The sequence below is a fragment of the Kogia breviceps genome, chromosome 4, assembly GCF_026419965.1.
Source record: "Kogia breviceps isolate mKogBre1 chromosome 4, mKogBre1 haplotype 1, whole genome shotgun sequence".
Classification (NCBI taxonomy): Eukaryota; Metazoa; Chordata; class Mammalia; order Artiodactyla; family Physeteridae; genus Kogia; species Kogia breviceps.
In genome coordinates this window covers 170,108,775-170,136,734 of record NC_081313.1, presented here as the reverse complement: position 1 = coordinate 170,136,734, position 27,960 = coordinate 170,108,775, and the positions used below count along the sequence as shown (strand labels likewise).

Sequence of the window (27,960 nt, the reverse complement as noted above, 5' to 3'; positions counted from 1 at the left end):
CTGTAGTGTATATCAGAAAGTGTTACTATCCTTAATATACAAAGAGTTATTAGAGATCATTAAGAAAAATATAAATTCTCCTGAAAAGAAAAGTAGGTAAAAGCTACAAACAGGCAATTCACTAAAAAAGAAAAGAAAAGAAAGGAAAACACAAACACACAAACAGTGGTAAAGAATCCACCTTCCAATGCAGGGTACACGGGTTCGTTCCCTGGTCAGGGAACTAAGGTCCCACATGCCACAGGGCAACTAAGCCCAGGCGCCTCAACTAGAGAGAGAAAACCCAGACGCCACAACTAGAGAGAAACCCGTGCGCCACAATGAAAGATCCCGCATGGCACAACTAAGACCTGACAGAGCCATAAATAAATAAATAAATAAGAAACAAACATATTATGGTCAATAAACATATTTTTAGGTTCAATGTAGTCATCAAAGAAATTTAAAATAAAACAATGCACTCTGTGTGTGTGTCTATCAAACTGGCAGTTTTTCCTTTTATGAAAAGTCCTAGTGTTTGGAAAAGAGAATATGTACAAATGCTGCTGGTGAGAGTGTTAAAAGGCATAGCCTTTCTGGAGAGGAGTAAGGCGGAGGTGTGGGGATTATACAAGCCTTGAACTGGTACATATGCTTTGACTCAGAAATTCCACTAGTTGACATTTATCCATTGAGAATGACGATGAATGTGGGCAAAGCTTCAGCTGTGGAATGTCCCTGGAGGAGGCAGTGGGCAGAGTGGCTAGACCTCGGTGCTGGAGCCTGGTTGCCTGGAACAAGTGCCTCTCTGAGCCTCAGTTTCCACATCTGTAAAATGGAAAGTGTCATAAGGATGCTCAAACATTTGGACACATCAAATGCCTGGCACATAATAAATACCCAGTAATTGGAAGCTTAGCGAGAATAATTTAATAGAAATGTAAAAGCACCCAGAAGATAAGTGGGCCACGGAGAGAAATGGAGGTTCACAGAGAAGCTCCTAAACACACGAGAAGACTCTCCACCTCATCTCCAATAAGACATGCTCATTAAAATGATGCCAAGACAACATTTTTCACCCAGAAGATCTGGGAAATCCCAAGTCAGCTGACAGCCTGTGGGGAAATGGGCCACCTCCACACAGATGAGGGGGCACCAGGTGAGGCCACTCTGATGGAGAGCACTCTCAAGGCTGCTATTGAAATGACAAACATGCATGCTCTAAACCCTGAGGTTTCACCTTGGGGGATTTACCCCTTGCGTAAAAAATATGTAAAAGGTCGTTCACTATGGTGTTAGCTGTTAGTGCAAAAGACTAGAAGCAAAACCCCGTCATCAATTAGATTCTGGTTAAATAGATTAAGGAGCCCATCCACAATCCTTCATCCCCAGTTGCAAATCCCCAAATATTATGACACCCAGAAGTCTTTCTAAGATTGTTTAATCTTCATGTATCCCAGTGAGTGTGAATATTCATCAGTTTATCTGCAGCAATTGACTATGAGATGCTGCCCCCAATCAGCTAGGGAGTGTATTAGTTAGCTATTGCCACATAACAAACGACCCCCAAAGTTAGCCACTGAAAACTACACATGTTTATTATCTCAGAGTTTCTGTGGGTGAAGAATGTGGGAGCCGCTTAGCTGGGTGGATTCACAAAGCTCTCATAACAATGATACCCAAGGGGGTTGAGGAGCTGAGAGCAGCTCCAGAATACCTGCATCTGCCCTGGGTCCTGAACATCCAGATTATAAACATCTTGCCCACTGGCCAGCTTCCAGTTGGACCAGTTGCTTTCTGTCCCATTTCAGGGAAGTCCCCATGAAACATTTCTGTCTTAGGGATGGAGTTCAGGATCCCTGCACCACCAGCAGTGTCAACCTCAGCCCTACACACATTTACTGCTGCAACAAGGTCTCTGTAGGGTCCTATAGTAGGAGGCCAGGCTGCCCTGGCCCTGAGCACAGCTCCATGCACCCATCGTTAAGGTGAACCCAAGGCTCCCATCACCACTATCTCCCCCACCAGTGCTGGGAACTGGTAGCCGTTGGGAGAGGCTCTATAGAGGCCTAGCAAGAAGAGATGGGACACAAATTCATATGCATGTCAGAGGATACCTCTGACACTCAGGCACACTCCTCGGCTCCCCATTGCCCTAGTTCACCATGAGCTTGGCCAACCTGGCCAAGTCAGGAGACAAGGTGCATACTGTTCCATCCAGGAACCCACACTCACAACCCTCTTGTATACCCCACACAGGCCCCCCGACCCTGGCAATTCACTGGCATGGGCCAAGAACCTGTGAGGTCCTCACCTGTTTCTGCCTGGTCCCATGGAAGCTCCGAGCAGCCATCCAGAGTGCAGGACATGTTGCTGGCACCAAGGGCTTTTTTCAATTCTAAAATAAGAGATAGAGACTTCCCTGGTGGCGCAGTGGTTGAGAGTCTGCCTGCCAATGCAGGGGACACAGGTTCAAGCCCTGGTCTGGGAGGATCCCACATGCAGTGGAGCAGCTGGGCCCGTGTGCCTCAGCTGCTAAGCCTGTGCTCTAGAGCTCGCATGCCACAACTACTGAAGTCCGCGCGCCTGGAGCCCACGCTCTGCAGCAAGAGAAGCTACCACAGTGAGGGGCCCACACACTGCAGCAAGGAGTGGCCCCTGCTTGCCACAACCAGGGAGGGCCTGCACACAGCAATGAAGAACCAACGCAGCCAAAAATAAATAAATTTAAAAATAAAATAAAGAGATAACCCCCCAGACCCACCTGGATAAGCCCCAGAATCCCAGGGCTTCCATGAATTTTCCCAGAGAGGCCACAAGAGGGCAAAGGATGGAAGAAATGTCTCAACCAGGAACCCTAAACAAGTGGCTTGGGGCTTCCCTGGTGGTGCAGTGGTTGAGAGTCCGCCTGCCGATGCAGGGGACACGGGTTCGTGCCCCGGTCCGGGAAGATCCCACATGCCGCGGAGCGGCTGGGCCCGTGAGCCGTGGCCGCTGAGCCTGCGCGTCCAGAGCCTGTGCTCCGAAACGGGAGAGGCCACGACAGTGAGAGGCCCGCGTACCGCAAAAAAACAAACAAACAAAAAAAAAACAAGTAGCTCACTTAAGCCTCTCTCCACACCTGTGCCCATGGCAGACATTGCTAGCCAATCCCACACCTTCACTGAGCCTGGATGCTATCTACCCCACCTTCCAGCACAATGCTTCAAGCAGACATCACAAATCAATTGAGGATGGAAACACCCCACCCCCACCCCGCCTGCAGTACATGTAGAACTTCTAGGAATGGAAACCTGTTTCCGAAAAATTTTTTCCAATCAGAGATTAGCCTTTTTCCATTTAAAATGTCCCCTATTCTAAAAGAACTCAGTTCTTTTCGTTTGGCCTCAAGGACACTTCTCACCCTCACTTCCTGGCTCCCAGAACACTGCTATCTCTGGGTTTCTCCCACCTCTCTGACTGCTCCTTCTGCATCCCTTCTTCTTCTTTGTGTCCTTCAAATCCAGGCTCTTTGGGACTCCTCTCCTTTCTCTCTACACCATCCCCAGGCTTGTGGTCCCTCCCATGCACCCAGTGACACCCCAGGCCAACAACAACCTCTGACTTCTGTCTCTTCCTCATGCCTGGGCTCCGTCCCCTTGGTTGCTGCCCCTGCTTGAGTCCATCGTTTGCCGCCCAGGACCAGGCCCTCAGTCTCCTCCCTGGCTTCCAGTCTAGCCACTGTTGCCCTCTTGCTCACACACCCTCCGTGGCTCCCTATTGCCTGCCACAAAATGTCTAAACTCCTCTGCCTGTCATTCAAGGCCCTTCACGTCTGCCCTGGCAGCCTGCAGCCTCCTCTCCTTCCTTCTGTGTCAGCTGTGACATTCCCTGAATAACCATGACACATTGCTCATTCCCCTGTTAGTACACGTCTCAGCAGTCATAGCCATTGGGTCAGGGAGGAACAGACAAGGCAGGAGGGAGAAGAGACAGTCAGGAGCCTCTTCCCAGCCCAGGAAGTCCTAAGAGGCCTACCCCAAGTCCAAGTGCTCTTGAGGGCTCAATGCCAGCCCAGAATAAAACATGGAGACGTTGTTGAATGAGTAAATGTAAATGTCTATCCCCAGTTTTTAAATTTTGCCTCCCTTCTCTCATCCTAAGAACTCCTGCATATCCGTCACAGCCCCACTCCAATGCCCCCTCCTTCAGGGAGCTTCCATCACTGCCCCTTCTAGGCTCCCCCACCCCAGACCCCCTCTGTCCCAGTCCTGGCCTTTACTCAAAGGACTAGTGTTCACAGGCAGCAAGAGGTGATGGGGACCCTGGTAGGGCTCAGTATACACAGCCAGGGGTCACCAGGCTCCCCTGAGCCATAGGGGGTGGGGCTCACCTCGATTGATCCTCTGCAGCAGGACCCCCCGGATGACATCCTCATAAATACCCTCAATGGTCAGAGCAGGGCTGCCCACAGCAAGGACGTCCCCTTCGAACTCAGGCAGCTCCTGTAACCGAGGCAGGTGAGGGGTTGGGCTGGAGGGGTGGGCTATGTGTGACATGGGTTTGAGCCCCAGCTCTGCCACTGATTAGCTAAGCAAAACCTGGGCCTCAGTTTCCTCAGTTTTAAAATGGACTCCTTGACTCATTATTCCCTCCGGTTGTTGTGAGAATTGGTGAAACAAAGCACATCACACCTCAACGGGAATAGTACAGGTGTTTCCCTCACAGCCATTTCCTGCCTGACCCCTGATGCAGACCCCTTCATGGTGCCCCTAAGCCTGTGTAGTAAGGCCCCTGTGACCTCTCCCGTCGTCTACTTTCTACCCCCTTATTTGCTAAGCTCCAGCCACACTTGCCTCTTCTCTGTTTCTCCAACACACCAGGCACAGACCTACCTCAGGACCTTTGCACATGCTGTACGCTCTGCCTGGAATACGCTTCCCCAGGACATGGCTCATGCCTTTCGTTCACTGCTTCTCAAGCATTATCTTCTCAGAGAGAGTCCCCCTAACCACTCAGCACCCTCACCATACACACACATAAACTCCCCCTCTGCCTCCTCCCTTCTCTGAAGTCTGTATCACCTGCTGATATGTGATGCATGGGACCCCACGCCAGCTCTGCAGACACAGCATTGTCATGGGAGAAGCAGAGGGCATTGTGAGGTCCCAGAAGAGCCATCCGACCCAGCCCCTGGGCTCAGGGAACAAAAGTCTCTAATCATCAAGGTGGCTCTATGAGCCTTACAGAAAGATGCTTGGTTGTTCTATAGGACCCATCCCCCATCAGCTCACCGCTTTGCAGCTCAGCTCCAGCTGGCTCAACACGAAGGGAAAGAAGATACAGAGCAGCCAGCCATGGATGAAACTCCTCCGCGCTGAGCCACTATCCGACTGGAATTTCTGCATGACACACACGGCAACTGGGTTCACAACCACCTGAGCACCCAGGCCCACGGCCATGCCCTCCCCGCAGACCTCACCTTCAGCACACGCCCCCTGACTTTCTCCAGCTGCTGGGCAGCCTGGTCACAGTCCAGACCTGTGGTCATACATTGGTCGGCCAGCTGCAGGAAGGTGGCCACGGCGTCAGCCATGAGCTGTGGGAAGAGATGCTGGGATGAGCCCTGGGAATCCAGGCTCTTTCTGGGCCCTACGCCTGCTCGGTTGACCCCTTCTCAGCATCCAGCCTGCCCTGACCAACTACTTCCCTCCAACCTCCTTCTTGTCCCAAGAAACGGCACTCTCTTCCTCTCAGGACTTGGGGCTCATCCAGTCAGTGCCAGGATGCCCAGCACGGAGAGCAGAGAGCTGTCCATAGTCCAGGCCCCTTGGCTGAGCACCCTTGTGCAGTCTACAAACTGAACAACCGTGCCGGGCAGCACTGGGTCTTCTCAATCCCTGTCTCTTTCACTCACCATGTCCATTAGCACGTCCCAATCCCTTGGCTTTCAAAACACACCTTGCTCCTCTCCACCAACCCATTCTGGTTCAGACCTCCTCTCTGCCTCCTCCACTTCTGCCCCTGATAGCCCCTGCTCCCCAGGGCAGGCAGGGCTTTCTAAAAAACTTTGAATCTGGCCGTGCCCCTTCCCTGCTCACACACCTGCTGTGACTCCCATTGCCCTTGGACAGAGCCCAGCCCCCTGAGCCCCATACTCAAGGCCCTGACCCATCTACTCCCCCTCCTCGCTGACGTATCTCCCACATCTTTGCCCTCCCTTGAAATCTACAAGTCAATGTCTCTAAATTGCTTCACTTTCCCCAAATGTGGACATGCTCTCACACCTCCCAGGGCTTATCCACACTGTTCCCTCGACCCAGGACATGCCCCATTCCCATTCCTCCCCCAGCTGCCCCAGCCTGGCATTCCTCTCCCCCTGGAAGCCTTCCCCACCCTGGAGATGGATCAGGTGCCTCCTCAGGGTTCCCGTAGCACCTTGTGTGTCCCCATCACAGCCCTGTCCATCATGTGTGATTACTGCCTGCCTGGTCATGAGCTCATGTCTGCATGACACTGGGAGTCCAGCGAGGGAGGGCCAGGTCTGTCCGGGTCATCGTGGTCTCCCTGGCACACACTTGGCACCTACTCATTGAAGGCTGCCATCCTTGCCTCACTTCCTCCCAGCCTCCCACTCACCCTTACCTGCTGTGCGAGATCCTGGGCCCCAAACACCAGGCGCTGTGTTCCAGAGAAGCCAAATGGTGCTGCCAGCTGCCCCAGGAGCCCCCGGCTCCGCTCCGCCTCTCGGTAGCAGGTCTGCATCAGCTCTGGGTCCCATGGCATCTCCCCAAATGAGTAAACCTGTGTTCCCATAGCAGTCAGGTAAGAAAAATACCACCAGCCAATGGAAGAACAAGGCTAAGGACCTCACAGACAGTTCATCGAAGGAGAAACACAAATGGAAACACATTCCGCCTCAGTTGTCACCAAAATAATGCATAATAAAAGTAACTGTGAGGTATGGTGTGATGGACATAAAATGGTAAAACTTGAAACAAATGATAACATGTGGTGCTGGCATGGCTGAGGGGAAATGGGCACACTCAGCCCTTGTCCCACCTGATGTTCTCTTCGTGCTGGATCCTGCGGCTGCAGAAGTGCCATAATCCAAAGTGGTATTTGCCCTCAAACTGCTCACAGAAAAGTTGGAGGAGACAGAGTGTAGACAAACAACTGTAGTGGTGTGTTAATACCTCTGTGAGGAGGGAAGCACGCGCAGCTGCAGATGCAGAAAGGACCAGGGAAAGTTCCTGGAGGAGGTGATTATGAAATGGACGTGTGAATATTAATAAAGGGAAACCTCACTTAAAATAAAGTCATGGAAGTTCCCTGATGGTCTAGTGGTTAGGATTCGGTGCTTTCACTGCTGTGGCCCGGGTTCAATCTCCGGCCAGGGAACTGAGATCCCACAAGTTGCGTGGCCAAATAAATAAATAAATAAAAATGAAATCATTAAGCTCTGAAGGGGGGGGCGGTTCTCGTCCACTGCCACCCCTTGCCCTCTGCAGACCTCAAACTGGAAGAAGGTTACTACTTTGCCACTCCAGCGGGAGGAAGATTTTCTCCTTATGCAGTGACAGCCCCAACCAATGAGAAACTACCACCACTCAGCCAATGAGAAACTGAACTCTTGCTTTCCTCCAATGGACTTTCCTTCAAAGCTGCCCCTCCCAATTTTCTCCTTCTTCTCTATAAAGTAATGTCCCTCCCCTTCGTTTGCCAGACTTGCCTCTGGTTTTGCCCTAGCTTGGCATGTCCCGAATTGCAATTCTCATGCTGCCCTCCCTTCCCAAAACGTTCTGCTGATAAAATAACTGGCTGTTTCATTTTAAAGGTCAACAGACACTTAACCAGTTGAAGGTTTCTTGGCACATAGTATGCTCTCGTTTAGTATCAGAAGAAAAGAGCTGACCTGCATGGAGCAGAATTCTGTCCCAGGGAATGGGGTGGGCTGTGGCCAAACAAGGCAATGGGAGGAGGAACAATTTGTGGGAAAGGTGACTCCAGACTGATGTTACTCAAATGCTAATCTTGTCATCTTACTCCTTCCCCCCCATGTTATAAACCGTGCTCCAGTGACCATTGCATAGTGGACCACCATTAAGTAAGATGCAGCTTAGAAGAAAGTTCAGAGATTTTTAAAAGAGAAGGTTTTCAAACAAGAAAGATTCAAGGTTCACGCAACTCTTCTGTAAAGTTAACACACTGCCCATAGGCCCGATGAAACACGACCCACTGGACCTCACCTCCTTCCGCAGCCGCGTGCTGGAGGGGCTCCCACGCAGGTGGCGGGACAGGCGGTCCATGCCCTGGGTCAGGAGGACTTGCACCGCCGTGAGTTCCGCTTCCACGGCGCTCAGCAGCGTCTGCGTGACCCGGGGCAGCTGCGCGTCCACCTTCCTGCGCAGGCATGACTCGAGGGGACCCTGGACGTTGGCTGCGAGCGGAAGACACTGGCCTGGATCTCCTCCTCGAGGTGCTCCGCAAATTGGGGGGCGGGGGGGACAGAGTGAGGCCATGGGCTCAACAGGGTGAGGTAGACGGGAGCTCTGACTTTGAGCACCCTCCTCTACCCCATTATACAGAATAGAAAACCGAGGCCAAGTGCGATGTGGATCGGCTCAAAGTTGCACACAGAGGCAGAGTAGGATTCCAACTCTGTTCTCTGTTACTGAGCTGAGTGAGAGCTATCTCCGCCGTCTGACTGGACAACCCACAACCGGATATCAGGCCTGATATCGCCAACGCCTCTGCCCCTCTCCCCACCCAGTCTTGGTTTCCGGGCTCACCAGCTCCATCCCTGGCCTTCCCGCCTCCCAAGCACCCGCCCTCCCTCTTGACCCCATCTAGAGACCTAGTCTCACCACCAAAGCATCAAGGCCTCGCCCATTTTCCCACTTAGGCTCCACCCTTTTCTTTGCCGGCCCTGCCTCCACCGGGTCCCAGACCTTGGGCCCCTTCCCTTACACCCAGGCTGTTCCCCTTCATCCTCTCAGGATCCCGGCCCCGCCCCTCACATCCAGGCCACGCCCCCGGACCTCACCCTGCAGCCTCCCTAACACGTGCTCCCGCAACTTCAGCATCTGATCTACGTCTGGGCGGATGGTCTTCTCCAGGGCGGCGAGCAGCTCCTCCTTTTCGGGCTGGAAGGCGCGGAGCCCAGTGGAGGCCCCGGCCAGGACTGCAGCGTGGACGGCGTCCAGTAGCTGCCCAGATCAGCCAAGGGGACCCCACACGGGCCAGGGACGCGGGAGAGAGACGAGATGGGGCGAGGGTAGGAGGACAGAGAGAAGACAGACGCACACAGATGGGCGGAGAGGTTGGGCGACAGTCGCAGGGAGGGCGAAGCTGAGCACCCAGGTCCGGCTCTTATCCTCATCCGCGGCCTCCCGCGTGTCCCTGCCGCACCTCCTCGACCCCATGCGTACCTTGGCCCAGGCCCAGGCCCGGGCGCGGCCGGTCTCCCGCAGGCCGGGCAGGGTCTGGGCTCGCAGCGCAGGCAGCAGCTCCCGCATCAGTACCGCCGTCAGCACCTGCGGGAGAGGTGACCATGGTGCTTCGGTGGGCCGAGAAGGGGTCAGGGGGGTCCTGGGTGCGGCCTTGCGCGGCACTGACCTCGGCGTCCGAGCCTAGGGTCACGTCGTCGTCGCCAAAGTGGCCTTGCTGCTGGCGGTAGAGCCGTATGGCGTCCAGGAAGGCACGGGCGGCTGGGGCTTGACTTCGCTGCAGGACTGAGGGGCGGTTCCTCAGTGCCCGGCCACCCCTCCCCTGCTCCCCGCCGCCTGAGAAAGAAGCCCTCCGCCTCCTCGCCAGATCCCAAACAGCTAAGTCTCACCCACTTCCAGACCTTTGCGCCAAGAAGTGCCCTCCGCTGGGAACGCGCTCCCCTAAGTTTATCACCAGCCCATAAGGGGCCTGTATACCATTTTGGAAAAGGCATCCCCTGCAGGCAGTCACAGCCCAGATCCCACTGCAGTCTCCAGTTAGGTACGTTTATTCAGTCAACAACCTGCCCAGATGTGTCAGTCCTAATTCCTCTTCTTCACCTGGCTGGCCCCTCATCTTTTTTAGACCCCAGTTTGGACATCCCCTCCCTGATCCCCCAGGCTAAGCTCCCATGGGGCTGTGCCCTCATTACAGCCCTGGCCATGCACAACTGCCTGTTTCCCCTCTGTCCTCCCCCACGATCCATTTTATAAATAAGGAAACTGAGGCTTGGAGAGGATCCCGCAGCCAGCAGGAGCAGAACCTCCCGACTTCAGACTCTGTGCTCCACCACTGCCTCCCCTTTCCCAGGACCCACCTGTGCCTCGAAGCCGGATGCCACCCTGCAGGGCTAGCCTCCAGGCACGCTGCACCTCTGCTGTGGCTGCAGAGAAACAGAGGTGCTGGCGGAAGGGGTGCTGCAGGAACAGGGGGAAACTAACAGGCATTTCCAAGAGGGGGTCAGGCGCTTCCTGTGTATGGTGTCCTGAAAGCAGAGGAGGTCGCATCTTCATTCATTCATTCACTCTAAAATCATTCATTCACTAGGAGACAATAACCATGAAATGTGTAGAGAACCCTTCAGCTCAGTCCCAAGAGGAGGTGTGCCCAGGGCAGACATCAGCAATCCATCCCAGCACTGTTTCCCAGCCTCAGCAACATGCTTAACACAGCAGCCCTAGGCAGCCACCAACAATCTCTCCTAGCTGGCATGTGGTCTCAGCCCTGCTTGCTTTGGGGTGCTAGAGTTGGCTGGGTCCATGTTCAAACCTGGCCAGACCATTTTCTAGCTCTTTGCACATTTTCATCTCCCTGAAAAACCTCAGTTTTCCTACCTGTAAAATGGGCTAAAAAGTGATACCAATGGGGCTTCCCTGGTGGCACAGTGGTTGAGAGTCCGCCTGCTGATGCAGGAGACATGGGTTTGTGCCCCAGTCTGGGAAGATCTCACATGCCGCGGAGCGGCTGGGCCTGTAAGCCATGGCCGCTGAGCCTGCGCGTCCGGAGCCTGTGCTCTGCAACGGGAGAGGCCACAACAGTGAGAGGCCCGTGAACCTCAAAAAAAAAAAAGAAAGAAAAAAAGTGATACCAATGACCTAGAACTGTTGAGAGGACAAAAATGAGTGAATTTATTTTGGTGAATTAAATTGGAGTCTCCCAAATCCTCAGTGTTTTGTTCAGATTTCCAGAGTCATACATAATGACTGCAGTAAAATGCAATAATGCAGAAAGGGCTTCCCTGGTGGTGCAGTGGTTAAGAATCTGCCTGCCAATGCAGGGGACTCGGGTTCGAGCTCTGGTCCGGGAAGATTCCACATGCCGCAGAGCAACAAAGCCCGTGCGCCACAACTATTGAGCCTGCGCTCTAGAGCCTGCCACAACTACTAAGCCCACGTGCCACAATGACTGAAGCTTGCGCTCCTAGAGCCCGTGCACCGCAACAAAGAGCAGACCCCACTTGTCGCAACTAGAGAAAGCCTGCACAAAGCAACGAAGACCCAATGCAGCCAAAAATAAATTTTAAAAAATAATAATAATAATGCAGAAAAAAGGTGGACGTCTCTTGTCATCCAGCCCTTCAATTGCAGCCCCCAGAGATGATAATAGCTGTTAACAGTTTGGGGGACATTATTCCAGATTTTAAAATCTGCACAAAGCTGTATTTTTTTTTAACAATGTGGAGTTTTCTGGTTTATAACTGGCCTTTTGGCTCCTGCATATGTCTGGGACACCTTCAGAGGCTGCACAGCTTTCCTTCTTGAGGGTCAGGCTGTAATTTATTTAATCAACCCCAAAGGATGCGTATTTGGGTGGATTCCCATGTTTTCGACATCATCAACATTTCTGCAGACGGTTCTTGTTGCTACATCTTCGCCTGATTAAACAGCAGGATAGCTCTGCAGTGAAGCAAAAAGGTGTAATTCTGGCTCTGTCCCTTACTAACTGCGTAACAGTCCTTAGCCTCAGTATTCCCCTCTGTAAAATGGGGTGGTTAGTGATGGGGCTGCCTCCTGGGCAGATGCAATGAGATGATGCAGGCCCTCATCAGAAGCATGCCAGCCCACTTATGCTGCTCTTACCTATTCAGAGAGAGAAGGAGGGGGAAGAGGAAGGGGAGGAAGGGGAAGGGAGGAGAAGTGGGAGTGGGGGGGAGGAAGAGGAGGAAGAGGATGGAAGGAAGGAGAACTATCCTGGAAACAGTGGACTGACCAATTACACGCTGTCACAAGTCTGTGCAATTTTCCTGCCCACCACTGCCCATCTCCCCACATGCTTGCTGACACCATATTTTATCGTTTTTATGCTTTGCTGCTTTGATTCTGGTCCAGTGACCTAACTCCTTCACCCTGACAAGAATGGGTGTTTCTCCTTCTAGAGTGAGGCTGCTCACCCAGAGGCAGTGCCGCCCCCAGGGACACTTGGCAATGTCTGGAGATACACTTGGTTGTCGCTCTTGGGATGCAGAGTGCTACTGGCACCTGGTGGGCGGAGGCGAGGGGTACTGTTCGGCATCCTGTGAAGCACATGGTGGCTTCCACTGCAAAGAATGATCTGGGCCCAGTGTCAACAGTGCTGAAGTAGAGAAACCTGCTCTTGGGGTCCCCGGGAGCCTTACTTGAGGATTCTGGGCAGAGAGTGTCCAGCAGGTGGAGATATTCACTCTGGGAAGTCAGGACTGTGTACCCTGTCAGGACCATGGAGCCCAGGGGACGGTCCCCATTTTCATATTCCTGCAAAAGGCATCCAAAGAACCGTTTGGGGACAGGTCTAAACTGTGGCTTCCATATCCCACTGTGGGATCAGGGGAAGGTTTTGGGTTAACTGGGGAAATCCTCCACCCTACCTCCCTGCCTCCACCCTCCCTCAATCCCTCCCTCCTTCCCCTCCCCATAGTGCAGCACTCAGCACCTGCTGTGTGCTAGGCCAGTCCTAAGTGCTATCTGAGGACTAACCCACCGAATCCTTACAGCCCCACGCGGCATAGACCATCACCATCCCATTTCACAGAGGCGAAAACTGAATCCCAGGGAGACGAGTGACCTGCCTGAATTCCCCAGCTGGAAAGCAAGGGCACAGGCGGCATGTGCAAAGGCCCTGCATGGTTTCAACCTCAGCTCTGCTGATGACCACGGGTGAGCCCCTACCCCTGGCCTGGGCCTCAGTATATCCACCTGGCACAGCAGGAGATGGTCGCCCACCCAGGGCCAAGCTTACAGCTTGGCCCTACTTGATGACTGAAGAAGGGAGGGGGGCTATGCTGGGAACTGGACCCCAAACGCACACTGGGGAGGGTGGGATGGAGACGCCAGAGGTAGATGGGCTGCAGGCCAATCACTCACCTCCCTGTGACTGAACCACTCCAGGCGGCCGTCCCCACGCAGGACACAGAAGACTAGCTGCCACTGAGGTGGGTGGCCCTGCAGCCGGGTCAGGGGTCCTCGGTGCTCCCGGACTCGGGGCAGCTTCTGTGGGAGGAGGGGCGGGTGGATGTCAAGAACATGGGCCATAGTGGGAAGCTGCCGCATAGCACAGGGAGATCACCTCTGTGCTTTGTGACCACCTAGAGGGGTGGGATAGGGAGGGTGGGAGAGAGGGTGATGCAAGAGGGAAGGGATATGGGAACATATGTATATGTATAACTGATTCAGTTTGTTGTAAAGGAAAAACTAACACACTATTGTAAAACAATTATACTCCAATAAAGATGTTAAAAAAAATAAAAAATAAAATAAAAAAAAGAACATGGGCCAGTGTCCCGGTGTCCAGACCACCTGGACAGCTCCTCCTGTGTCCCGGGTGCCACCAAGTACAGTAAGTCCCCTACATACAAATGAGTTCCGTTCCAAGAGCAAATTTGTAAGTCCAATTTGCTCATAAGTCCAACAAAGCCTAGGTATCCAACTAACACCATCGGCTATATAGTACTGTACTGTAATAGGTTTATAATACTTTTCACACAAATAATACACAAAAAACAAACAAACATAAACAATAAAGAAAACACTTTTACTCTTACAGGACAGTCCCTTGAAAAGTACAGTAGTACAGTACCACAGCTGGTATACAGGGGCTGGCATCGAGTGAACAGGCAAGAAGGGTTCCTGACTGCAGGAGAGAAAGGAGGTGGGGGATGGTAGAGCTGAAGGATCATCGGCAACAGGAGACGGAGGGCAAGCTGCAATGTCACTCACGCCCGACGCTGAAGGAACGCACATTCACATCTTTGAAAGTTTGCAACTTGAAGGTTCATACGTAGGGGACTTACTGTACAGGTGCTTGGGCACTGCTGGTGTGGTGTTATATTCTTTATCAAGCACGCTCACAGCCTGCACTTCCAAATATGAACTGAGGTAGACACTTTTGTTATCTCCAGTTTACTTGCAAGCAGACCCTTCCCCTGTTGAGCCTCAGATGAGACCCCAGCCCTGGCCAACATCTTGATTGCAGCCTGTGAGAGACCCTGAAAGAAAGGACCCAGCAAAGCCCCATCTAGATTCCTGACCCACAGTAACTGAGATGACAAACATGTGTTGTTTGAAGCACTGATTTGGTGGTGTATTTTTACACAGCATAGCTAACTGCTACAGGTGGGATTGCTAGGTCGTGGAGCAGGTGTAGTTTAACGTTGTGAGAAATGGCCAGGCCTCTGCCCACAGACGCCTCCCTCAGGCAGGATGGGACATCACCTTGTTTCGCTTTCTTTGTCCCTCTTCTCACTTCCTGGCCACCTGAATTGTGTGCATTTGTTTCACCAATGGTCCCAGAGTAGCTCCTGCTACACAGTTGGTGCTCGGTAAATATTTGATGACTAAATAAACAGCATTTGTGATGTTTTGATTCTTCAGCGGGGAGTGGGAACTCAGAGTTTATTAAATGATTCTCCATCTCTCTTCCTAAGTCTGAGATTTTTCATAGTAATAGTGTTAAACTGTTATAATAGAAATGATATACATAATGCAGATAGATAAAAACAAGTATTAAAGAAAATGTTTCAACTGAAGCGAGGGGAAATCCCTCCACGCTGCTTGAACCCCAACGTCAGCTGTGCCCTGGCCCAGGGGGCTGGGACCAGCAGGAGGTAGAAGGTGCAGGTGGGGGCGATGCCCAGGGCCCATGATGCCCCAAGCGGGACAGGGGGAGTCCCAGGTGGCAGGGGTCTCTGTCCATGGTGCCACAGAGCCCCCACCCCAGGGCAGGCACAGCTGGAAGAAGGGGTGTCCAAGAGAGGAAATCTCAGAGCCCTGATCGGGACAGCGGACCCAGTATCCCTTGTAAGGAGTTTGGGCTCTGGGTTCAAATCTCGCCTCTGCATCTTGCTGGCAGTGTGACCTCAGTCAGGTCCCTTCACCTCTCTGTGCCTTGGTTTCTTCATTGGTCAAAGACCCATCCCCTGGGCTGGTGAGAACTAAGTTGTACAGGGCACATGGAGATCCTGGACACCATTTGCCAGTTCAGGAGAACTTTGGAGCTGGGGTGGGCAGCTCCAGGCTCTTTTGTTCCATCGATAAGCCCTTCCTGAGCCCCTACTAAGTGCAGGCACCATGTGGGCACAAGGGGTCAGGGGGAAGGGGAAATAAGGTTTGGACCCTGTCCTCACAAAGCAGACAAATGGAGGTGGCAGATGTGTGAGCCCGGGCTGAGTCAGAGAAGCAGACAGACACGGGTTCCAGAGGAGGTGCCCGACTCAGACGGGGGTAACAGTAGTCAAGGAAGGCTTCTTGGAAGAAGTAGCAGAAGAAGTGCGGGATAGAATGGGGAGGGTGGCACATGCAAAGTCTTGGGCGTCCAGTGGGCATGCTGTGCCCTTGGGTGATGCACTCAGCCAGGCCACACCTTTTCCAACTTCAGGGCTTTTTCATTGCCTGTGCCCTCTGCCTAGAATGCCCTTCCCACTCTGGGTTTCAGGTCTGGTTCCTTCTCATCCTTTATGTCTCAGCTCAGAAGGACCTTCCTACACCCCAGCTTCCAGCCCCCAACACCGCCCTTCATTTTGTCTTCCTAGCACCTATCAGAAGTTATCCTGCATCATGATATGTTAACTTGACAACAAACTGGTCATTTCCCCCAATTAAACTGTGAGCACCGGAGGGCAAAGAGGTATCTGTCTCAGTCACTACTGTGTCCCCAGCATCCAGCCAGGGGTGTGGCACACGGTAGATGCCCAGTGAATGTTTGCTCAAAGAATGAATTTTGGGGACGTCCCTGGTGGTCCAGTAGTTAACACTCCACACTTCCACTGCAGGGGGTGCAGGTTCGATCCCTGGTCAGGGAACTAAGATCCCTCATGCCATGCAGCATAAAAAAATTTTTTTTAAGCATTTATTATTATTTTATATATTTTATTTATTTATTTGGTTGCGCCGAGTCTTAGTTGTGGCAGGTGGGCTCCTTAGTTGTAGCATGCATGTGGGATCTAGTTCCCTGACCAGGGATCGAACCTGAGCCCCCTGCATTGGGAGCTCGGAGTCTTAACCACTGCACCACTAGGGAAGTCCCAGAATGAATTTTTTTTTTTTTTTTTTTTTTTTTTTTTTGTGGTACGCGGGCCTCTCACTGTTGTGGCCTCTCCCATTGTGGAGCACAGGCTCCGGACGCACAGGCTCAGTGGCCATGGCTCACGGGCCCAGCCGCTCCACAGCATGTGGGATCTTCCCAGACCGGGGCACGAACCCGTGTCCCCTGCATCGGCAGGCGGACTCTCAACCACTGCACCACCAGGGAAGCCCCAGAATGAATCTTTAATAGTCACCCCAGGTCGTGGCACCAGCAAGGACAAAGGTGTGAGGAGGGACCCTCAAACGAACGAATGAACGGCCTCCCCAGCCTCACCCACTCAGCATCCCCTCCCCCTTTGTGGCACCCACTTTGCTGTGCAGCAGCTGGCATCTGGCTGGCTCCTGGGGGCCCAGCTCTCGGGAGATCTGCCACAGGACCGAGGCTGCCAGCTGCCCGCGGTAGCAGGGCAGGAAGTTCCTCAGCAAGGTGTCTACCTGGCCTGCAGGGACAAGAGGATGGTGAAGTGGCTGAATCAGGTCCCCCCACCAACCTGCCAGAGGTGGGGGCAGAACAGGCAAAGAAGCCACTTACGGATTCCTATCCGCACCCCAAAGCTGCCCCAGAAGACATGGTCCAATTCTATTCACCCTTAACCCTCCATTGCCTGTTTTTATCCACATGGAGGTTGGTGGGGGGGGCGGGGGAGTTAAAGGATTCAGGCTTAATTTATAAACGATGTACAACACACCTACCTTAAATGTATAAAGCATAGAAATGAATGAGTTTGACACATGTACACACCCGTGACACCATCACCGTGACCCAGATAAAGAACAGATCAATTGTACCTGAAAGTTTCCTTGTGCCCCTTACTGGGGGAGATTTTCAAAATCTTTTAAAAACCTCACCCAGCACAAGGGAACTTTCTGGGGTGATAGAAGTATTCTGTATCCTGATCTAGGAGGTGATTACACAAGTGTTAAAGTTCTTCAAGCTGTTCCCCTAATACGTGTGCACTTGACTGTGTGTAAAACACATCTATCTTGCTGCCTGGAATGTGGATCCGATGACTGGAGCTTCAGCAGCCATTCTGAGTCATGAGGTGACCTCAGGCACAGAAGGCACACATGTTAGAACCATAATATGGAAGGGGTTGGGTTGTCTGACTTTTACCAGGCTGCCTGCCACTGTTCCCCTCTATAGGAGAGAGAAACAAATCTTTATCCTATTTAAGCCACTACAGAAAAAAAAAAAAAATTCCAACACTTTGCAGAGTAGCTTATTGAATCTATTCATGTAATGACAACTTGGCCTTGTTTCTTAGTCTAGATCATGAGCCCACCCCTCCATATCCTCAGTGCCCAGCACACGGTAAGTGCTCAACTGTGTGTGTGGAGGATGGAGGACACTGGCCCTTCTTTGTCTCAAATCAAGAACTGTGACTTAGTCCCTGAGGTCCACACTGAGGGGCCTATTGGTCCTTGCCCACCTGGGAGGATCATCCCACAAGATCTGGCTGGGCTTGGGGCACTTCCCACCTGGCCCTATGCCCTCCACCCCAAACCCATGCCCTGAGTAGGGTTACCAGATTTACCAAATAAAAGTACATGACGCCAATTAAATTTGAATTTCAGGTAAATAACGAATACATTTTTAGCATAAGTATGCCCTCATGCAAAATCTGGGACAAACTTATGCTAAAAAAAGTATTCATTGCCTCTCTAGAATTCACATTAATAGGGCATCCTGTGTACCTGACAACCCAGCCCTAAACCCCACACGCAAAAATCTGGCTCCTTCCCATTCCACTCACCCTTCAGGTGCTGCTGCTGTTGCTTGTCCAAGGGGCTCGAGGGCCGCCCACCCATCCTGCTCCTGTGTCCTCGGCTCCCCTGAAAACGAAGCAAACACCCCCCTCCTCCCCACAACCCCCCAGTTCCTCAGCTCAGGGGCACCCTGGGAGCAAGGTGACCTGAGGGGCCTGGATGCTGCGGGAGACCAGTGCCTGGGGTCAGAAGCCAGAGCATGGTCCTGGTGAGGTGTGGGATGCCTGTTCCCCGCCCTGCCCAGCCCCCTGCCCCGCCCCACCCCGCCCCACCCTGCACCTGTGTCCTCCCAGTGCCCCTGTGGCCAAGTCCCCTAGAACTGGTGGTTTCTGTAGGGGCTGCCCCGGGTGGGGGAGGGGTGCGGGGGGGAGGGGTGCAGGGGTGGTGGGAGACAAAAGTCCTAGCTGGCCTTGGAGGACGGATGCAGGGCAGATATCTGGCAGGACCTGAGAGCAGTTGTTGGTGTGGGGTGACAGGGAAGGGGGGCTGGGCAGAGATGGGGCAGCTAAATCCTATACCTACCCCTTGCTGGGTGACTCTGGATCCCAAGAGGATCCAACCCAGGCCCAGCATCAGGCTGGAAAGACTGAAGTGGACTGACACCCCGGGTCCCTGGGGCCAGTGCTGGGGGAGGGGGAGCGGGTGGGGAGCCACTGTCTTGCCCTGGCCTCGTGGGCTGTTTCCCTTCGGTTCCCGCTTTGCCGGTCCATTCTCTATCGGCGCATAAAGCCCTGAACTGGATCGGATTAGTTGGGTCTTCCCACTAATGGCACCTGCTGTTGCCCAACCACAGCCAGGCTGCTTTCCTTCCAACCCTCTGCTCTGCTTTTCTCAATCTGTTTCCGCTCAGCCCCATCCCCCTTCCTCACTCTCACATCTGAGTGATCAACCCAGACAAGACGTTGAAGGAAACTTCGCTTTCTGTGGTTTCAGCTTTAAGGTTTCAATTCCCACATGCCTCACCCACCAGCCTCCCCTGGTCCCTGGAGCCAGGCAGAGCTGATGGGTGGGACATGAGCAGACGTACTCTGGGCGAATGTTGCAGTCCTGACGCAAAGCAGCAGCACCTCGGCACATTCAAGGCTCTGAGCGGGACTGCAGCATGGCCAGGTGCAGAGGTCACGACTGGCCCTGGGTGTGCAATGGGAGCTCGGCCAAGTGAGTGGGCAGGGGATTGAACCGTGTCCCCCAAAAGGATATGTCCACAGGCCACTATCCAAAAAACAGAAAACAAGTGTTAGCGAGGATGAGGAGGAATGGGAACCCTTGGGCGCTGTTGATGGGAATGCAAAATGATACAACTGCTGTGGAAAACAGTATGGAGGCGCCTCCAAAAATTAAAAATAGAACTACCATATGCGTTATGACCCAGCAATTCCACTTCTGGACGTATATCCAAAGGAACTGAAAGGAGGCTCTCGAAGAGACATTCATCCACCTGTGTCCACAGCAGCATTATTTACAATAGCTAAAACACAGAAGCAACCCGAGTGTCCACTGAGAGGTGAATGGATAAGTAAAATGTGGTATATCATATCTTAAAGAGGAAGGAAGTTTGCACATGCTACAGCACGGGTGAACCTTGAGGACATTATGCAGAGTGAAATAAGCACGTCACAAAAAGGCAAATACTGTAGATCCCAATTACATGAGGCACTTAATAGTCGTGAAAATCATAGAGACAGAAAATAGTATAGTGGTTGCCAGGGCTGGGGAGAGGGGAGAATGGGGAGTTAGTGTTTAATAAGTACAGAGTTTCAGATTTACAAGATGAAAAGAGTTATGGGGATGGATGATGGTAATGGCTGCTTAAAACTGTACATGTATTTAATACCACTGAACTGTATACTTAAAAATGGTTAAGATGGTAAATTTTATGTGCATTTTAAAACAGCTTTTAAAAAAAGAATATGTCCACATCCTAACCCCTGGAACCTCAGAATGTGATCTTATTCGGAAAAGACATCTTTACAGACAATATGAGTTAAGGATCTTGAGATGAGCTCATCCTGGATTTAGGGTGGCCCTATATCCAATGACAGGTGTCCTTATTAGAAGAGGACAGGAGGGAGGGCTTCCCTGGTGGTGCAGTGGTTAAGAATCCACCTGCCAATGCAGGGAGACACGGGTTCGAGCCCTGGTCCAGGAAGATCCCACATGTCGCAGAGTAACTAAGCCCACAAGCCACAGCTACTGAGCCTGCACACCACAACTACTGAAGCCTGCACGCCTAGAGCCCGTTCTCTGCAACAAGGAAGCCACCGCAATGAGAAGCCCACGCACCCCAACAAAGAGTAGCCCCCGCTCACCACAACTAGAGAAAGCCCATGCACAGCAATGAAGACCTAATGCAGCCAAAAATAAATAATAAATAAAATATTTCTTAAAATCTTATCTATTAAAAAAGAGAAGAGGACAAGAGAGAGTTCCCTGGTGGCCTGGTGGTTAGGATTCTGGGCTTCCACTGCCGTGGCCAGGGTTCAGTCCCTGCTCTGGGAACTGAGATCCTGCAAGTCGAGCGGCATGGCCAAGAAAAAAAAAAAAAAAAAAAAAAACAAGACAAAAAAAAGGAGGACAGGACACAGAGAGACACACAAAGAGAAGGCCATGTGACAACAGAGGCAGAGATGAGTGATATGTCTACAAGCTAAGGAAGGCCAAGAATTGCCAGCAGCTACCAGGAGAGAGACCTGGGATAGATTCTTCTGCAGAGCCTCCAGAAGGATGTAACCTTCCTGACACCTTGATTTTAGACTCCTGGCCTCATGAACTGTGAGACAATAAATTTCAGTTGTTTGAAGCCACCTGGTTTGTGGTACTCTGCTATGGCAGCCCCAGGACACTCACCCAGGGTGCCCTTTCCTGCCCTCCACGTGCTGGGATGAGGGCTGCAGGTCAGGCCCTCCACCCAGGGACCAACAGTCCCACTGCCCGCCAAGGACCACGAGACAGCGGAGACGTCAAAGAGATGTTCCTTTTAATAAGTGAGTCACCCAGAGCCACAGCCCATGGGCTGAACCCCTGGGCAGGGCTGGTGGCCAGACCCTATCGGCTTCCAGTGGCACCACTCAGCTTTTCTAAAATGAAGCCTGGAGTGGGCTGGCAGCAGGGTCCAGATTGGGAAGATCCTGGACCACTCGGGCTGTGCGTGGTCCCAGCTGTACCATCTCGGCAACAGTTACAAAGTGGAATGCTTCTCGAAGGGCACGGTCAGGAGTCGGGCTGCTGCCTCATCCAGGAACCAGCAAAGTTTCCCAGTGCGGGGCTGGACCAGGGCGGCGGGGAGCGGGTTTTCCTCCTTGTCCTCCAAAATGCGCTGTGTGGAGAGGGCAGGAACATGCGGCCCTGCCTGCACCCCGGCACCCTTGGACCTCTCCTACCCTCAAGGGGTGATATAGCCCATCCCGGATGTCCTAGCTTCAAGCAATCAGGAGGGATGGGGTCTCTTCCTTTCTATCATCTGTGACTGTTTAATATGGGGGTCAGCACACCTCTTCTACAAAGACCAGAGAGTCACTATTTCGGCTCTGCAGATCACACCCCGTCTCTGTTGCAACTACTCAGCTCTGCTGTGCTTGACTTCTTTATTTCAATTGTTTCTAAAAGCAGCTTTCTAAAGTGCTTGATTTCTTTATTTCAATTGTTTTCTATTTAACAATTAAATATATATGTATATGCATTAAGTGCTACGAATTTACCTCTGAGCAGTTTTGGCCTCATCTCATCCATTTCATTTCATAATTGTTAACTCCTAACTAGCCTGTATTTGCAGTTTTCATCTCCCCTTCAACCCAAGAATTACTGAAATATCCTGGGATCTGGTGCTTTCAGCACAGTAGTGTCTAGGGCCATATTCTATGCCTACAACCTTCTTGGGAAGGGGACCCTCAGCTGTTACCTTCAGAACAGCTGCCTTGCCTTCTCCAGTTGCCACAAAGATGATAGTTCGAGCTGCGTTCAGCACGGGAAGTGTGAGGGTCACGCGCTGTGGAGGTGGCTTTGGGGAGTCACTGATGGGGGCCACAATCTTCTCCCGCTCCTGGGGAGGGAGGCCCAAGGTAGAGACAGGAGGACAATGTCACTTGACCTCTTGAGTACTCACACATGCCAAGCACTGTCCATCCATCGTTCCATCCCGCCCTGCTAATCCTGTGGTACTTGATTTAAGGTTCCCGGTTTTTTTTGTTGGTTTTTTTTTTTTTTTTTTTTTGTGGTATGCGGGCCTCCCACTGCTGTGGCCTCTCCCGTTGCGGAGCACAGGCTCCGGACACACAGGCTCAGCAGCCACGGCTCATGGGCCCAGCCGCTCCGCGGCAAGCGGGATCTTCCCGGACCGGGGCACGAACCCGTGTCCCCTGCATCGGCAGGCGGACTCTCAACCACTGCGCCACCAGGGAAGCCCAAGGTTCCTGTTTTAAGATGGGTGAACTGAGGCTCAGAAGGGTCAAGCCCAGCGGGTATGCCTGTTGGCAGAGGCTGACTCACACCATGCTGTAGGCACCTTCCAGCACTCTGGAAGCCCCAGATGGCAGAGGCTGGGGCTCAGACATGAGCAGGGACTTCGTGGGTGTGCTCACCTGCAGGAGGGGGTGGTCTGGGAAGAGTGAGCAGGTGTGGCCATCAGGACCCACACCCAGAATCAGCAGGTCGAAAACCGGGATGGAGTCTCCTTGGAATGCCTGGGTGAGGAAAGAAGACAGTCCCAAGACGTTGTGAGGGAAGGGCGCAGAGGACACAAAGAAACAGTTGTCAAAAAAAAAAAAAAAAAGAAACAGTTGTCAGAAAAACAAGTCGCTGTAACCGAGTGAGAAATGCTCAGCCTCACCTGCAAAAAAAGGAATTCTAATCTACAAAGTTCCACATTTCACTGTCCAACTGGCTGACAGTGTGGGTATACAACTGTCCCCAAGATGTGAAGACCCAGGCCCACTACCAGGGTGTCAGAGACCAGGCCACCTTTGGGGTCCCCCAGGGCAGGGCTGTGGCCTCTCAGAGGGCAAAGGCGGCTCTGCAGGGTGAGGCAAGGTCTGCTGACTGCCCCCAGGGAGAGTTCCTGCCAGTGATGAGCACACAGGGCGGCTCCGGCACTCTGGGAGAGGCCGTCGGGTGGATGAGGTCTTGCTGCAGCTGCTCCGAGGGACTCACCTGTCTCAGCTTCTTGGCATAGTCCTCAGCTGCCTCCTCCACAGGCAGCTCGGGGTTAACGGTGATCACCTGGCTGTCGGGGATCGGCAGCCTGGAGAGCAGGTGGGTCTGCAGCAGACGGAGGCACAGTGTCACCAACAGAAACACACAGTTTGTGGCGGCATGGGACTTGCACCTATGACTACCTGGATCCTCCAGGGGAGGACATGACTGTCATTATACCCACTTCCCGTGTGGGTGAGGATCCCAGTGGCATTCCGCCAGGGGTCTTTCAAGTCCATGGTGCTTGGGGGCCTCCTGGCTCCAGCCTGAACCTGTTTGGCCACACCACAGCCCTGTATCTACACCCCCAGGGTGGGGAAAGGGGGGTGTGGGATGAATTGGGAAATTGGGATTGACACATATACGCTACTATGTATAAAATAGATAACTAATGAGAACCTACTGTACAGCACAGGAAACTCTTAGTGCTCCGTGGTAACCTAAATGGGAAGGAAATCTAAAAAAGAGGGGATATATGTGTACGTATAGCTGATTCACTTTGCTGTACAGCGGAAACTAACACAACACTGTAAAGCAATTATACTCCAATAAAAGTAAACAAACAAACCAACAAACTCCAGGGTGCTTTGGCCTTCAGGATAAAACCTAGCCCCTCTCTGCCCTCCCCGAGGCCCTGCTGACCTTCCTGCCTCAGTGGGTACACCAGCTGCTGACCCTGCCTGGGAAACTCTTACACATCCCTCAAGCTGCCTCGCCTGAGCAGCCACCCCTGCCTGCACCTCCCCCATACTGCTGCCTGGTGGCATGACATGTAACTGTGAAAAGCACTGATTTGATTTCTCTTCTGGGTTGCCACGACGGGGTGAGCGTGCCCAGCACATAGCAGGCACCCCAACCTAGGATCCGTGGGTTTAATGCAGAAGCACCTGGAATCAGGCCTCCTGCAAGGCAGAGGGCTCTAGCCCTCTCCCATGGAGATGAGCCCCAGGGCCTTGGATCTGCTCTGGGATGGATGCTGGCAACCCCCACCTCGGTGCCTCCTTTTAGGCAGGGACTAGCTCAGCCGAGGCAATGCTGAGCTGAATCACAAAGTAAAAGCAGGTAAACAATATAGTTTTTGGAGCAGTGGGGGAAGGCAGCAGGGACATGGGATAAACTCGCCAGACCTTATGGTGCTGACACCCCTGAATGCTGCCCTGAGTGTGGGCTCTGTGTTGAGGGTAATGGGGAGCCAAGGAGGGTGTGTGAGCTGGGGAGGAGCACGATCAGATCCATCGTTGGGAAGACCTGCTTTGTCCAAGGTCCCCATCTATACACACCCTTGGGGACTGTACTGAGCAAAGCCGGATGGAGTACGGGTGCCCCATATCTGTCACCTGAGTCCCCTCCTTAGCTGCCCTCCCCCACAGGGTCAGAGCCATTCCCTCCTCCTCAGTTTGGGCTTCCAGGGAGCCCAAGGCTGGGCATCGGTTGGGCAGGTTCCTAGAAGTGGAACTGCTGGTTGATCGGGTGGGCTCTCTCTAAACACTTTGCAGGTGCTGAGGAACCATCCCCGGGAAGGTGGCCCTAGCTAATCCTCCCAGCCTGGACAGCAGAAGGCCCATAGAACAACAGGTGAGCCATTCCTGCTTAGAGAGCCCCAAGGTGCCCGGGGTCCATCCTCAGGGAGAGGAATACCTCTGCATCCCTGTACCAGGTTGCTTAGTGGCCCCCCCAAATTCATGTCCACCCGGAACCTCAGAATGTGGCCTTATTTAGAAAGAGGGTCTTTGCAGTTGTCATTAGTTAAGATGAAGTCACAGTGCACGAGGACGGGCCCTAAATCCAATGACTGGTGTCCTTATAAGGGGAGGACACAAAGAAAAAAATCAGAGGAGAAGATGATGTAGTAGCAGAGCTAGAGGTTGGAGTGATGTAGCCACAAGTCAAGAATTGCCTGGAGCCACCAGAAACTGCAAGAGGCAAGGAAGCATCCTCTCCTAGAGCCTTCGGAGGGAGCATAGCTCTGCTGAAAACACCTTGATTTTGGACTTCTGGCCTCTAGAACTGTGAATCAACGCCTGTTGTTTTAAGCTACCCATTTGGTGGTACTTTGTTACGGCAGTCCCAGGGAACTAATATGATTCCCCTCACAGGGGAAATGGCAGAAGCAAATCCTCACCCCACGTTTGTTCCCACCGCACAGCTTCTGCCTCTACTCTACCCTCTGCCCCAGCTCACCTGTGGTGGGCTCCTCACATCCTTCTGGTCACAGCCCAACGTCACCTCCTCAGAGCCCCCCAATGCCCACCATCCTGGCTGAAAGATGCTCCCCCCTCTTCCCTGGCACTTTCTATCATCTTACACTATTATCTTTTGTCCAAACTGCATTACATTATGCATGGCTCTGAATGCATCTCCCTTATTTATTGCCTTGTGTGTTGGTATCCCTTGCCCCACAACGAGCCCTGCTAGGGACCTGTCCCTAAATGCTGGATACATGGACACGCATTGAATATCCATGCAACTCTCTCTTTGACTGCTTTGTTAGAATTCTGTTACTTGAGCAAGCACGGCTTTTCTAATTAAAAGTCTTTCAAAGTCACACAAAGTAAAAAGAAACAAGAGCCCACTTTTAAATTAGGCTCTGGGGATAGACACACAGGAAAGCAGACTTAAGGGTGGCCCCTGTCCCTGCTATGGGTCCCAGGTGCTATCTGGGGGGCTGGGCCAGGCAGGTTCATACCCTGGCTCCCTCACTGGTCACTAGGTGACTCTCCTCTTCTGGTCTCAGTTTCTCCAACTATGAAATGGAGGTACGAACAGCCCCCGCCTCATAGGCTATTGTGGGGTTTCACGAGATGATGGATAAAGCGCTTGGTAATCAGTAAACCTTCCTGCTTGTTACCAAAACAACAAAAACCCATCACCTCAAGCTTCTTTGTGAAGAGAACTTAACACATCCAGGACCTGAGCGACCTGAGGCTTCTGGCCAAACCTGCCCCTCCCACACTTCCCTGGGTGGGTTTTCCTCCTGCATCCATGGGAAGAAGAGTTGACTGAGATGCGGGGGGCTGGGGGGGAGGTGTGGGCACCCAGCTCAGACCACAGATCCTCCAAGCCTCAGTTTTCCTGCTTGTAAAACGGCAGGCAGGGGGTCCCCTGATTCTATAGGAGTCTGGGGCCCCAGGCCAAAGATAACCAGTCACGGAGTCATCAGCGCCACAAGCTGTGTGGAGACCATCGAGAACTCGTCCAGGTTACAGATGGGGAAACTGAGGCCCAGGTTCCACACCAGATCCCTCCTACCCCTACCTGGCTCTTCCCTAACTCTGCCTTTGCACGCTACGAGCCTAGGGCGCCTGACCTTCTCTAGGTCCCTGGAATGGACCACTCTGTTTCACCTCCAAGCCTCTGTCCATGCCATTCCCTCTATCAAGAGAGGCTTCAAGATCCCCACTTTCCACCCGGGTGGCAGTGGAGGTGCAGCCCAGATGGGACCTCAGGGTACCCAGCAGACCATTCCCAGCTCCAGTCCAGATAGAGGCAGAGAGCACGGTGTGACCCTTCAATACCCCCGTAGCCGGGCTCAGGCGATGGGTGCGGCCCTCTCGACGTGACCCCCGGCGGCCCCCGTAGCTCTCACCCGGTAGAGGCCGTACGTGCTCTCGGCGTGCTCGAAGGGCACGAGGCGCTCGTCGCAGAAGCCCAGCGTCCAGCGTGCGAGGCTGGCGGGCCCGGCGGGGGCAGCGGCGGTGGGCAGCTCGCGAGCCAGCATCGAGACGAGGCTGCCGCCTGACAGGCCGAGCGTGAAGCGGGCGCGGGCCCCCGCCAGGCAGGACGCTGCCTGCTGCGCTACCAGTTGTGCCAGCGACGCGCCCAGCTCTTGCGAGCTCGAGAAGACCGAGATGAGGCCGGGGGCCGGCGCGGCCATGGCGACGGCGGCAGCAGGGAGGCGGAAGCCCTCCCGGCAGCCGCCAGTGCGCCTGCGCGAAGGCTGGTCCTGGTATACAGCTCTCGGTGCCTTTGGGCGGCTGCCTATGGCACATGCGCAGTCCCACGAGTGAAATCCCGACGGGGTCTGGCAGCCGGTCCGGCCGCGCTCATTGATTCTTTGCGCGCTCATCGAACTCTTTCCTGGGCTGCAGCAGGAGGAGCAGGTGCAATTGCGCTCAACGTCCCGGTATCAGGGCGGGGCCAGAGAAGGGAGCTAAGAGCTTCCAGGCTCGGGAAGAGGGGGACCTGGGGTCGGGTGGAGGGAGGTGATTTCCTGGAGGAGGGCGCATTTTGGTGGACTTTGCATTCCTGAACTTGTGTTTGTCTTGCTGGTATTTGTTGTCGCTCTCTTTAATTAAAATATAGACTTGGGCTTCCCTGGTGGCGCAGTGATTGAGAGTCCGCCTGCCGATGCAGGGGACACGGGTTCGTGCCTCGGTCCGGGAAGATCCCACATGCCGCGGAGCGGCTGGGCCCGTGAGCCATGGCCGCTGAGCCTGTGCGTCCGGAGCCTGCGCTCCGCAACGGGAGAGGCCACAACAGTGAGAGGCCCGCGTACCACAAAAAT

At 53.2% G+C, this 27,960-nt stretch overlaps 2 protein-coding genes across 5 annotated transcripts; both read right to left on the bottom strand.

Moving 5' to 3' along the window:
- Positions 1 to 394: 394 nt before the first annotated feature.
- On the bottom strand, positions 395 to 19,475 carry NIBAN3 (niban apoptosis regulator 3). 3 transcript variants are annotated; one of them, XM_067032447.1, is made up of 16 exons: positions 19,297 to 19,475; positions 18,257 to 18,361; positions 16,812 to 16,942; positions 13,287 to 13,412; positions 12,563 to 12,677; positions 10,265 to 10,432; positions 9,577 to 9,692; positions 9,390 to 9,494; positions 9,005 to 9,167; positions 8,208 to 8,398; positions 6,604 to 6,762; positions 5,441 to 5,557; positions 5,253 to 5,360; positions 4,352 to 4,463; positions 2,294 to 2,377; positions 395 to 807 (listed from the first exon to the last, which is right to left on the bottom strand). In XM_067032447.1, the coding sequence occupies exons 2-16, from the start codon at positions 18,309 to 18,311 to the stop codon at positions 743 to 745; spliced, it is 1,815 nt and encodes a 604-aa protein (XP_066888548.1). In that variant the 5' UTR covers positions 18,312 to 18,361; positions 19,297 to 19,475; the 3' UTR covers positions 395 to 742. The 3 variants fall into 3 exon arrangements, with proteins under 3 accessions (XP_066888548.1, XP_058918520.2, XP_066888547.1); XM_059062537.2 differs by having other exon boundaries at positions 18,257 to 18,358; XM_067032446.1 differs by having other exon boundaries at positions 396 to 807; positions 8,208 to 8,440; positions 19,297 to 19,346.
- Positions 19,476 to 19,965: 490 nt separating this feature from the next.
- Positions 19,966 to 27,413, bottom strand: PGLS (6-phosphogluconolactonase). Of its 2 annotated transcripts, none has more exons than XM_059062518.2 (5): positions 27,043 to 27,398; positions 23,415 to 23,522; positions 22,847 to 22,948; positions 22,168 to 22,308; positions 19,966 to 20,776 (listed from the first exon to the last, which is right to left on the bottom strand). In XM_059062518.2, the coding sequence occupies exons 1-5, from the start codon at positions 27,328 to 27,330 to the stop codon at positions 20,750 to 20,752; spliced, it is 666 nt and encodes a 221-aa protein (XP_058918501.1). In that variant the 5' UTR covers positions 27,331 to 27,398; the 3' UTR covers positions 19,966 to 20,749. The 2 variants fall into 2 exon arrangements, with proteins under 2 accessions (XP_058918501.1, XP_058918500.1); XM_059062517.2 differs by lacking the exon at positions 19,966 to 20,776 and adding an exon at positions 21,230 to 21,585 and having other exon boundaries at positions 27,043 to 27,413.
- Between the last annotated feature and the right edge of the window lie 547 nt (positions 27,414 to 27,960).